The 11,930-nt window shown below is 38.5% G+C and overlaps 1 protein-coding gene across 1 annotated transcript; it reads left to right on the top strand.

The window, feature by feature from the left end:
• Positions 1-550: 550 nt before the first annotated feature.
• LOC143604606 (tRNA-specific adenosine deaminase TAD3-like) lies at positions 551-6,111 on the top strand. Its single transcript, XM_077081030.1, has 7 exons — positions 551-667; positions 747-798; positions 872-945; positions 1,056-1,177; positions 1,269-1,351; positions 5,639-5,734; positions 5,781-6,111. The coding sequence occupies exons 1-7, from the start codon at positions 583-585 to the stop codon at positions 6,109-6,111; spliced, it is 843 nt and encodes a 280-aa protein (XP_076937145.1). The 5' UTR covers positions 551-582.
• The last annotated feature ends 5,819 nt before the right edge of the window (positions 6,112-11,930 follow it).

Consider the following 11,930-nt stretch of genomic DNA (forward strand, 5'->3'; position numbering starts at 1 on the left):
TATCAGAACTGTTACATTAATGATAAGTTACAGGGTATTTATAGGGAATGACCACATTCGTAAAGTTAACACTTAACGAATGTGTCATTCGTTATAGATACTTTAACGAATAAACATACTTATTCGTTATACTTTAAATGATAGCGAATGGCCCTCATTCGTTATCTCATTCGTTAATCTAGGTTAACGAATGAGCTTACAATTAGACGAATGTGTTACATTCGTTACGGGGTAACGAATGTAACTTACATTAGAGCGAATGGCCTATTTAGCCATATTTACATTAAGACCCCTATACTTTAGACTTATTACATTAATGCCCTGATAAAGACCGAGATGAACAAAACATGTATCGACACAACCCCTGTAATTTTGGTAATGAATGAATGTGTATTACACAACAGAAGCATATCTACTAAATAAAACTTAATTTTATTTTTGTATTCTTTGCCAATTCATAATACCTTGCCTTGATTAAGTTGTTACTTTGTTGAAACTTGCTGTTTTTGATAACCTAGAAAGAAAATATTGCCTTTTATTTTATATTTATATTTAATCATACACAATTTGTAAAGCAGGTAAATGAGCAATTTTGATGACCATGAGCCCTGGGAAATTGTTCACATCCTAGACAAACCACCCTTTAATCCTCACCAACAACCCACAGGTAACTCCTTCCACCTCTTTCTTTACCATTTGCATATTCATTCGCAGTTTCTTCATTTCGAATTTGATATATTGCGAAGTTAAAGTTTATGCTGCTGTAATTGATCCTAAGCATGCCAACACTCTTATCAGGTAGTATATGCATACTAGTTTATTATTATGTTAACCTCTATTTTGGGATTGATTTAAACTGTTTTATGCCCAGGAAGCTAAATCAGACATTGCCATTAGAAAATCTACGCCATGTCGAACGTGTGCGAAAGCAACAGCTTGATGGAGGTTCTTTTCTACCATATAATAATAATAATGATAGACCAACCTAGTTTGTTTATTTTACTATTTAAATGTACTCTGTCTCATACTTTTGTGTTTTTTTTGTATGTTACCAGGATCCACTCGTTTATCTATGATTTTATGTTTGGCTGGTGAAAATTATAGCCAATTGGACGTCATACCACAAGAGGTGGTTAACCTTATAGAATCTTATCAGTTGGAAACTTTCACTACGTACGTAAGTTTTTTTACTATTGGTTCGTTAAGAGATGCACTTTTGTTATGGTTGGATGGTTAATTTTTTGACATTTTGTTTCTGTTAATGTTAGGTATGCAGATATCCTCCGCTATCGAAAGAAGAATGGGTAGAACAATGTAAACTGTGGCCAACGTCTTTTCATCCACCAACTTAGTACTTCACTTTAACTCTTAACTATGTTTATCTATTTCATGTTTTATGCTCCCTTTTCGTCAGTTACAAGTTACACCACTAGTTACTTAATATGATCTAATAAAATTAGTAGTAGATTGATTGAGGTAAAGTTGTGTGGAGTTAAAAGGCTTAGCTTTTAGTACCTCGTCACACATATTAGCTAATTTTACAACAACTTTCTTGGCATATCCTCACATAATCTATTGTGGAGTAATTAGGTGTCACAAACTGATATACACACTTTTTGGTTTGGGTAATTCTTAAACTTCTCCACACTTGAAAGTTGTGCACATTTATTTCTATAATCACATTTAGAGTTTTTCTTGGATTCTGATAGGTCACCACACTTACATAGGCGGACACATTTTACATGTTTATAGGTAGAAAAGTTTCTCAGAAATTGTGCATTTTGTCAAGTGTGAAAGGGATAAATGCTTAATTTCCGGTTTAAAAGAATTAAAGCATGTAAAGTATGTATATTTCTCGAGAGTTAACCGGCATATTCCGTTGACCCTATCATCGGTAGGTTAAGTTATCTAATCTTTCCTCACAAGTTGCCATATCCCTTAAACTAGAAGGGCTAGTGTGTAACATGTTTATTTATATCATAAAAAAAAAATAATCTAACCCTAGCCCCCATTCCAGCGCCGATCAAACCAGAGAACCCCCCCCCCCTTGCGATTTTCTTATGTGCAGCCAAGGTTAAGCCATAAAACTTCAATTGAAGGTTAGTTTTATGATTTCCCAAGTCTTTTACACCTTAATTGATCTTTATATTACGCGTATTGATCGATAAACGACTTGTTTTAGGTTAACCGGGTGGTTATCCAATTGAGCGGTTTCAGAACTGTTTTGGTTGAGGTTTTTGCACCAAAATCTTCCTAGGTATGTCTAGTATATCATACTTAAAAATCATGTTCATAGGTGTTAGTTAGGTTGGTCAACTAGTTGTAGTTTGATTGTTATGTTCGGTTGACTAGAATTGTAGTTGATGCGTTTAACGCGAGGGTTGAAGTGATTAATGACCAATTCAGCTCGGGGACACTCGGTTTGATGTACGGACTGTTGGAAAATCATTTTTATAAGTTATGGGGCTGAATTGGTTGTCGGTTACTCCAACGGGTCGGTACAACGCGCAATTGCGTTTATTGAATAGTTGGTGCGTTGTACTTGCGAGTTACCGACCCATTTGACTCGTGTAGCGTCGTGTGGACTTGTTGGCTGTGATTTTATCATATTGGGTCCACACGGGGCTGAGTTGGATGTTAACAGCCTAAACGATTCTTAAACGCGCGTGTTAGTATCACCTAGTGCTTCCGAGGGCAAATTGGGAGTTCTTTATTCCCGGGAGTACCTAAGGGTCGTTTTGGTGAATGTGAGGCCTCGGGGGCTGTTGTGATTTAGTTTGATGAGGTCGTGGGTTTAGGTAACTCGAACCATGTTAGAACGTCTTGTAGGATAAACGAGTCCTTTCGGTGTCGATTGTAATGTTGTATGTAAACCGACAGGTGTGAGTTTTGGGATTACTTAGGGATCATCTAGCTCGTGGTAAGTATGTGTCTTGTGTCAGGTGAGTTCATGATGCCCCCTTTTAACTCTTTTTAAGTTTTTGGGCTAGCATGCACACCTAAGCGATTTTGCTTGATGAAACGTTTAAACTATTTTATATAGGCTTGCTTGTATATGGTAGGCCTTGGGATGTTATAGTGTGTATGTATGTATTATTGTATGGCCAATATTTGGCGATGTTAGTAGTCGTTATCGACTACGGATGTTACGTATGCCTACTTTGTGTTTGCATACGTTGATGAGATGTTACGTGTTTGGGTTGTACGTTTGCTCGACCCTAACTCTGATGTTATTACTTGGATGTTATATGTATATATATATATATATATATATATATATATATATATATATATAAGAATGATTATTTATTGATGATGATGGCCTAACTGTTATATCCCGTTTATTCTAAAATTTTTGGAATGACTATCATGATTATTATTTATTGATGTTATTTATTTAAAACTTGAACTCACTCAGCTCAAGCTGACTTTGTGTGCATGTTAGTGTGAGTTTCAGGTTAGGAGATGGATGTATTACCGCTTGGACGTGCACGAAGCTACTTGGACCGTGGAGGGCATGCTTAGTCGGGTGTTTCAATAATAATAAACCTTTGCGTTTCAACATTTATTTAATACATGTAAATTGGTTTTGGGCATAACTCCCGGGTTTCAGGAACTTGTTTTATCAATTATGGTTTTCTGCTGAATTATACTCTGAGATGTTTATTTTAATGGAATGAACCGTTTTCAAGTTTAAATATTTTTTATTAAGTATTTTGTATGAATACCAACCGTAGGGTTCCCGGGGTTCGGGGCCTTACAGTGATGTTTTCTTATTTTTTGGTAGATGTGATGACAATCTGACAAAATTTCATAAAACGAATACAAGAATACGAAACTTTAGGCCAGGCCCACCATGAGAGTTGAGACATACCCGAAGTGTAGACTAAGGGGGTGTTTGTTTTTTCTTCAAACATCTTCAAGGGAGCTAATGTCTGCAGGCGCGCAGACATTACCCTTGAAGACTGTTTGTTTTTTTTCTTAAAACAGATCTGAAGTTATCTTCTTTCATCTTAAAAGAAAAGCAAGGAAATCTTGCTTAAAACATCTTCACAAAAAAACCCTACTCTTCTCCCTTTGCAGCCACCCTCTCATCCACTGCTCCTACCACCGTCCGCCAACACCACCACCCACCGTACGCCACCACCACCGTCCACCACCCACCATCCATCACCACCACCGTCCACCACCCACCATCCATCACCACCACCGTCCGCCACCACCACCACCATCCATCACCGCCACCACCACCATCCATCACCCACCACCACCACCATCCATCACCGCCACCACCACCACCATCCATCACCGCCACCACCACCGTCCACCACCCACCATCCATCACCACCACCGTCCACCACCCACCATCCATCACCACCACCGTCCGCCATCACCACCACCATCCATCACCACCACCGTCCACCACCCACCATCCATCACCACCACCACCATCCATCACCGCCACCACCACCATCCATCACCCACCACCACCACCATCCATCACCACCACCGTCCACCACCAACCAAAACCATCCATCACCACCACCCATTGTCCACCACCACCATCCACCGCCACTACCCACCGTCCGCCGCCACTACCACCATCCACCACCACCACCTTCCACCACCCACCAAAACCAAATCGGCATGGAAAGCAAAGACTAAAAACTAGATGTAACTTGAATAAATGACTTCTATCTTGTGAGATAAGTTTGACAGTTATGCAGACAGTATCAGCTTATAAAAACAAACAGTCTTATATTTTCAGCTTGCAGATCTTCAGACCACATCTTCAGTTGCAGACATGAAAACAGATGAAATCAGCTTGCAGACAGTTTATGTCTGCAAAAACAAACAGCACCTAACCCTCGAAAATAGTTCTATCTTTGGCATAATAACTAATAAATGGGCCATAAGACCCGGCCCAAAAAATCCTAACTTGAGCCATACACAATAAGGAATGAAGCTCAGACTGATTTCCTAGGATACAATTAAACCATATTCAGCCCAACTGATCATACCAAACCATACACCTTCTTAAACTGAAATTGGGCTCATTCTTGGCCCAAATGAGAACATAATACAATACATTATGCATCATACAATACCTCTGCATATACACTTATTACATTCCGAATACAAAGAATAAAACTCAACAATCATACTAAGTATACAACACACAAATATATTGTACCGTTGATGCACATTAATTCTCTTGTAAAACCATTATCCGACTGTCCATCATTATCTTGGTTGGCATTGACTGTTTCCTTTATGTTGGCTTTTTACCAATGTTAACAATTTCTTCTTATGCTGACCAACATCCAAATTTTGATTACCCTACACCAACCCCAATGCATTTGGTCTTTGAATTCGATAGATTTATTCATGTTGTTATCCAAATCATTGTTTTCAACATAAATATGATGAATAGAAACTTCTATACCTTTTTCCCACTGATATGTGACCTCCAATTTCCAGAAGTTGACCCAAACTAGACCATAAATCCAGCTGTAGATAACAACTTCTAGCCACCAGCAACTTAGTGTTCTCGTAGTAACCTTGTGTTCTGTAATGAACCTCAATATATTTATATATGTGTATGTATAATATTTAAGGTTGTATTCTTATTCTGCAGCAACATCAACGGAATCACCGGGTTTTCAAAGGAGGAATCACACTCTGTCTGCATGTTCATGAAGCTAGCACTCGATTTAGCAAAACCGAATGCCAGGTAAATTTACAAGTTCTAAGTTTTAATGATATTGATATATTTAAAGTTTTGTATTTACGGTAAAAACCGCGCAGATAGCGAACGCTATGGTTATTGTTGACCCATCAACCAACGAGGTTATTGCACACGCACGCGATCAGGTCAATTCTTGCAACTATCCCATAAATCATGAAGTCACTAAAAATCATGACAATATGCTTTTAAATTCTTCAGTTACAAAAGAACCCAAATTGTTGTATGATGGGGTTACTTGTTTAAACCCTTGGGGATGGTCCAGTCAGCAGCCATGGGATAGATGGCATCCGTTCAGGGATGCTGCCATTGTAGCAGTTGAAGATTCTGCAGCCAGAGATAGGAATCTTTTTCCTGGTGGTTGACATGATTGTTTTGAAATTGATCGTGTGGTGCCCGGTTTAACGTCTCCTTCAAAGAAACAAAAAACCGAATCTATGCATGTAAGCTTATTGCTTCTCTTTTCTTGTTTCTATCGGATTTGGTTATAACTTCATGTTCGTTCGTTAAACATTTACCGGATAAACGGATGGTTCACGAACACATAACCGAACGAGACTTCTTGTTTATGTTCATTCATGAAGGAATGATTTTTTTTTGTGCTCATTTATGTTTGTTCATTAACTGTATAAATGAGCACAAATTAACATATATTAATTTTAAAAGTAAAAATTAATGCTCTTATACTCAAGTACTAGGCATAATCACCCAAAACGAAATAAGTTCAAGTACTTGACAAATTATATAAAACTCTTTTGACATACTAATCATAAATATAGTATAAAAACTAAGGTGACAAACTTATAAATATTAAAAATATAAAAATTTGAAATGTTAGGATAATAAACTAAAATGTATAAATTATAAAATATAAAAAACCTTTAATAATCGAGCGTAATAAAACAAGCGTGAACGGGCGTAAACAAACATTTAATGAACATAAACGAACGTAAATGAACGAACATAAACGACCAAATTACCAAATGTTCACAAACACAAGTGAACAAATGCAACTTTTGTTCATGTTTGTAAACATAATTTATTAAACAAATGTAAACATAATTTTTCCGGATAGGTTGCTGAATGCTCGGTTCGTTTACAGTCCTATTTGTAAGTGCTAAATTGGGCCCTGCTTAGTAGGTTGGGTAATGGATCCAAAATGTCAACTTTTAGGGCTGGCCAACGTTGTTAAACTTTTATTTTGTTTCAAGGGAAAATTATCCGATATCCTAAGTTTGACCTTGTGGGAAGTCAAAGTTCAGTATTTGTGAAACCGTGCCCAACTACACACCCAGTATCTGCCATCATTAATTTTCTTCACAAAAGAAAACCCTAACCCCATTGATTCCCGTTGGGCACGTTGTAAAGTTTCATTACCAATTCGCAGTTCTGCTTCACACTTCACAAAGCCTCCGCCTCCAGCTATAGCCTTTTTGGCTATTTTATTATAACTCCATTAACAACCCCTAGTAAGCTTAATTTTCGTAATGAATGAATGAAACAAAGAAGGTTATGAAATATAACTCCATTAACAACCGGGCCTAATGTGATGGTGGTTATTAAATATACAAAAATACAATTACACTTGTAACACAAAAACTAATAAAACAAAGAAGGTTATTAAAAGGAAATCACCTAATAGAAAAGAAAACTCTCATGTGCAACTCTCGTGCCCTCGGTGATCTCTCCGTGAACTTACCCCTTCAACTCTCAAAATAAAACCTGCAAACTCTCAAACATGTAAAAGCAAGCTTCTCACAAATGTTAAAAATATAGGTCTTTTAAACCGTTTGCAAAACCGTTGATTTTAAATTACCAAATATTATTAATTAAATTCATAACCATATTTGTTAAACTAGTAAAAAATGTTAAAAGACCTAACTCACTTTCGTAGGAATCACAGTTGCATTTAGTGTATGCAACAAGCCTTTTAAACCCCCGGTAGCCCGGGTGGACGAGTATGGTCTTGTGAGGGTTTATAGTGAACTACACCCACAAAGTTCGACTACAACAATAATATACACAAGCAACCACCCAAAAGAATTAATCCCATCAAGTGTCCCAACCAAATGTTGATGAACTAATCAATGACACAAGAGCTTAAACCCTAAATGTTGATGAACACAACCAAACAAATAATGCATTAATTAATAATCCCAAACACAAGTTGTTTAAATAATCAATCACAAATTAAGCAAGACTAAGGCAATAACTCAATCAAGCTCATAAACATTAAGCATACGAATATGGTCAGAAGTTAAAATACACAAAAACCTACCCTAGAATGAACAAGAAACTTAGCCAAGCATTGACATATCAATTATATCACTTATCTTGATGAACATGCACTCCCGAGATGAACCGGAAGCCTTGGAATGGTGGAAGATCGTCCTAAGCGGCCTCTTTTGCCTCTGGAAGTTGTGTAAAACCGAATGAGGAGTGTAAGACCCCGAATCCCGGGAATCCTACAATTGGTAATCATCTTAAAAAATTCTCAAAAATTTAAAACCAAACGATTCTTTGTATTTAAAACAAGTTCAGAGTAAATAACAGCGGAAAAAGTGTAAGTATTTAAATATCCCAAACACGGGTACAGGTGTCCAAAATCAAATGTAAATAAAATATTTGTTTTATTTGAATTCCTCGACCAGAAATGCCTTCAACCTCCCGAGTAGCATCCAGCACGTCCAAGCGGTAGCATCCACTTCTTAACCTGAAAGTCAATCTAACATACACACAAAGTCAGCTTGAGCTGAGTGAGTTCAAGTTTTCATAAACGACATTCATTAAAAATTTAAATTCCATAAGTATGAAATGTAGTGGAAAATCATGAGACCATAAAATCATAAATAGCCTTTCTCAACCAAATCATAAGTGAATAAAACATTAAACATCTTTTCACGCAACACGGGCCTCCTCACCCCGGGTCTTCCCCGAGTAATATATTTAACCCGGCCACGGTTTAACAAAACCGTTAAAATCATGCAACACGAGCCTCCTCACCCCGGGTCATCCCCAAGTAATATATTTGACTCGGTCACAGTTTAATAAAACAAAATCACGCAACACGAGCCTCCTCACCCCGGGTCATCCCCAAGTAATATATTTGACTCGGTCACAGTTTAATAAAACAAAATCACGCAACACGAGCCTCCTCACCCCGGGTCATCCCCAAGTAATATATTTGACTCGGTCGCGGTTTAACATCCAAACACGTGATACGGGCCTCCTCACCCCGGGTCTTCCCCAAGTAATATATTTGATCCGACCAAGGTTCATACATCCAAGCACGTGATACGGGCCTCCTCACCCCGGGTCTTCCCCAAGTAATATATTTGACCCAATCACGGCTCAACATCAGGGTCTAGCAAACGTACAACCCAAACACGTAACATTCGGCGCATGCAACACAAGGTAGGCATACGCAACATTTAGTAGTCGAGACGACTACAAACATTCAGGGTCGAGCAAACGTACAACCCAAACACGTAACATTCGGCGCATGCAACACAAGGTAGGCATACGAAACATTCAGTAGTCGAGACGACTACAAACATTCAGGGTCGAGCAAACGTACAACCCAAACACGTAACATTCGGCGCATGCAACACAAGGTAGGCATACGCAACATTCAGTAGTCGAGACGACTACAAACATTCAGGGTCGAGCAAACGTACAACCCAAACACGTAACATTCGGCGCATGCAACACAAGGTAGGCATACGCAACATTCAGTAGTCGAGACGACTACAAACATTCAGGGTCGAGCAAACGTACAACCCAAACATGTAACATTCGGCGCATGCAACACAAGGTAGGCATACGCAACATTCAGTAGTCGAGACGACTACAAACATTCAGGGTCGAGCAAACGTACAACCCAAACACGTAACATTCGGCGCATGCAACACAAGGTAGGCATACGCAACATTCAGTAGTCGAAACGACTACAACATCGCCAAATATAGGCCAAGCAATAATGTATATACATATATATATATATATATCTAACATCCCAAGGCCTACCATTGCTAGCAAGCATATATAAATTCGTTTAAAAACATTTCAAGAGTTTAAATATCAAAACGGGATTATAAAACATTCCAAGAGTTTAAAATATAATACGGGACACGAACAGTTAGGCCATCATCAACACTAAGTATTCGTACTTAGACATCTATATACATCCATATGTTTATATCCCTATAAATACCATCCCAATAATAACATCAGGGTCGAGCATACGTACAACCCAAACACGTAACATCTCATCCAAGTAATAACATCAGGGTCGAGCACACGTACAACCCAACACGTAACATCTCATCCAAGTAATAACATCAGGGTCGAGCACACGTACAACCCAACACGTAACATCAGTGCATGCAAACATAAATAGGTCTACTCATATTCAATTACTGCCAAGTCCACTAACATCCTCGAGTCTAGACCATCAATAATGTATGTAACCTTAAGGACACAAGACCATGAACGAGTCTAAAATATCCTAAGGCATATAAAATAATTCAAATATAGCTTTTAAAATGCACTATCACGAGTGAGACCATGTAAAACTATTCAATTCCCTGTAACGAGTAAAATCGTTTAGAATTGTATTTCGGTGTGTATGCTAGCCCAAAACGTAAAAGAGTAAAAAGGGCATCATGAACTCACCTGAATCAACCGAACACCTGCAATGAGCTAGGAAATCCCTAAGTGCACAATTACAAGCAAGGGCCTGTAAATTATACACAACGCGTTACTAAACTAGACTGTAAGAACACTCTAGCCTAATGGGCCGTTCAAGCCCAACAACTTGGCCCAAGGCCCAACCACTTGGCCCAAGGCCCAACAACTTGGCCCAAGGCCCAACACTTTGGCCCAAGGCCCAACAACTTGGCCCAAGGCCCAACGCTTTGGCCCAAGGCCCAACCACTTTGGCCCAAAGCCCAACAACTTGGCCCAAGGCCCAACAACTTGATCCAAGGCCCAACACTTTGGCCCAAGGCCCAACCACTTGGCCCAAGGCCCAAACACTTGGCCCAAGGTCCAACACTTGGCCCAAGGCCCAACAACTTGGCCTAAGGCCCAACGATAATCAAATCGGGTCGAATGCGCGCGAAATAAACCTTAAAACCATTTGTTAAACGAATCAGCTCCGAATGGACCAAATTCCATTTTAAATCTTTTCATTCATCAAGATTATGTCACCCAAGTTGATAGGGTTGACGGTTCCTTTTTACAACTCTTACTTTAACGTTTAAACGAAAATTCACGCACCGCCGACTCGATTGACGAAGCACTACCCCAACAGCCCCGTGCATCAAAAATATAATTTTCCCACAGCCCTTAAACCCACATAGGGCTGTACAAACTGATTCGGTCGGTCATCCGATCGTTTAACGCATCAAACTCAACAATTGCCAATCCTACACCCGATAAACCCTAGTTTTCGAACTAAAATCGATTGACCGACCTAAACACCTCCATTGGCCATGAAATTTTAGTATATTGTAAGTGACATACCTAAGAATATGACGGAGTAGCCCCGAAAGATGCGAGAAAGGGCAGCCACCGGTTAAGCCTAAAACGAACTTATCGATCAATACGAATATAACATGCAGATTTTAGCATGCAAAGATGTATTTTATTACATAGGAAAAACATGGAATTAAATTATTAAATTTTTACCAGTGTTGCATAAATATCTTAAGTTTATAAAAATATTTTTATTATATTTTTCTAGTGGACACAAAAATCATAAAAATTCTTTCAACACAGAAAGGTATGTGCAGCTATTTCAGCTGCGCAACAAAATGGTTTTATTTTTATAAAATTCATTACCCAGCCAAATTAAACGATTCCAATTGGGTTTGGTTCCTAACTCAAAATATTAACTTCTAGAAGTGGAACCAACCAATTTAGACTTGTCGAAAAAATGTTATGATGTCGGGAAGACGGACCAGAATCCGTCGTCCCGCATCAGGTTTGACACTCGATTTTATAAAATCATAAAAAGTATTCAAATCTCGTCCAAAAATTACGTATTATACCTTTCTGGAAACTAGACTCAAAGTAGAATATCATGGAATCAAGAATCGATCAAAAACAGTGGATTAACATCGCGTTACAGACCCTACAATAAACGTATACGAATCTGTCAGCAAGCTGTTATCATCAAAAC

Source organism: Bidens hawaiensis, unplaced genomic scaffold, assembly GCF_021521415.1.
Source record: "Bidens hawaiensis isolate Kalapana, Puna unplaced genomic scaffold, B.hawaiensis_p1.1 tig00065960_1, whole genome shotgun sequence".
NCBI classification, from domain to species: Eukaryota; Viridiplantae; Streptophyta; class Magnoliopsida; order Asterales; family Asteraceae; genus Bidens; species Bidens hawaiensis.

Excerpts from the sequence above, each read along its gene's own strand:
- LOC143604606 (XM_077081030.1), top strand. The coding sequence starts at position 583 with ATGAGCAATTTTGATGACCATGAGCCCTGGGAAATTGTTCACATCCTA. Across the intron at positions 668-746 it reads TCCTCACCAACAACCCACAG|TTAAAGTTTATGCTGCTGTA; the intron begins GTAACTCCTTCC and ends TATATTGCGAAG. Across the intron at positions 799-871 it reads CATGCCAACACTCTTATCAG|GAAGCTAAATCAGACATTGC; the intron begins GTAGTATATGCA and ends TTTTATGCCCAG.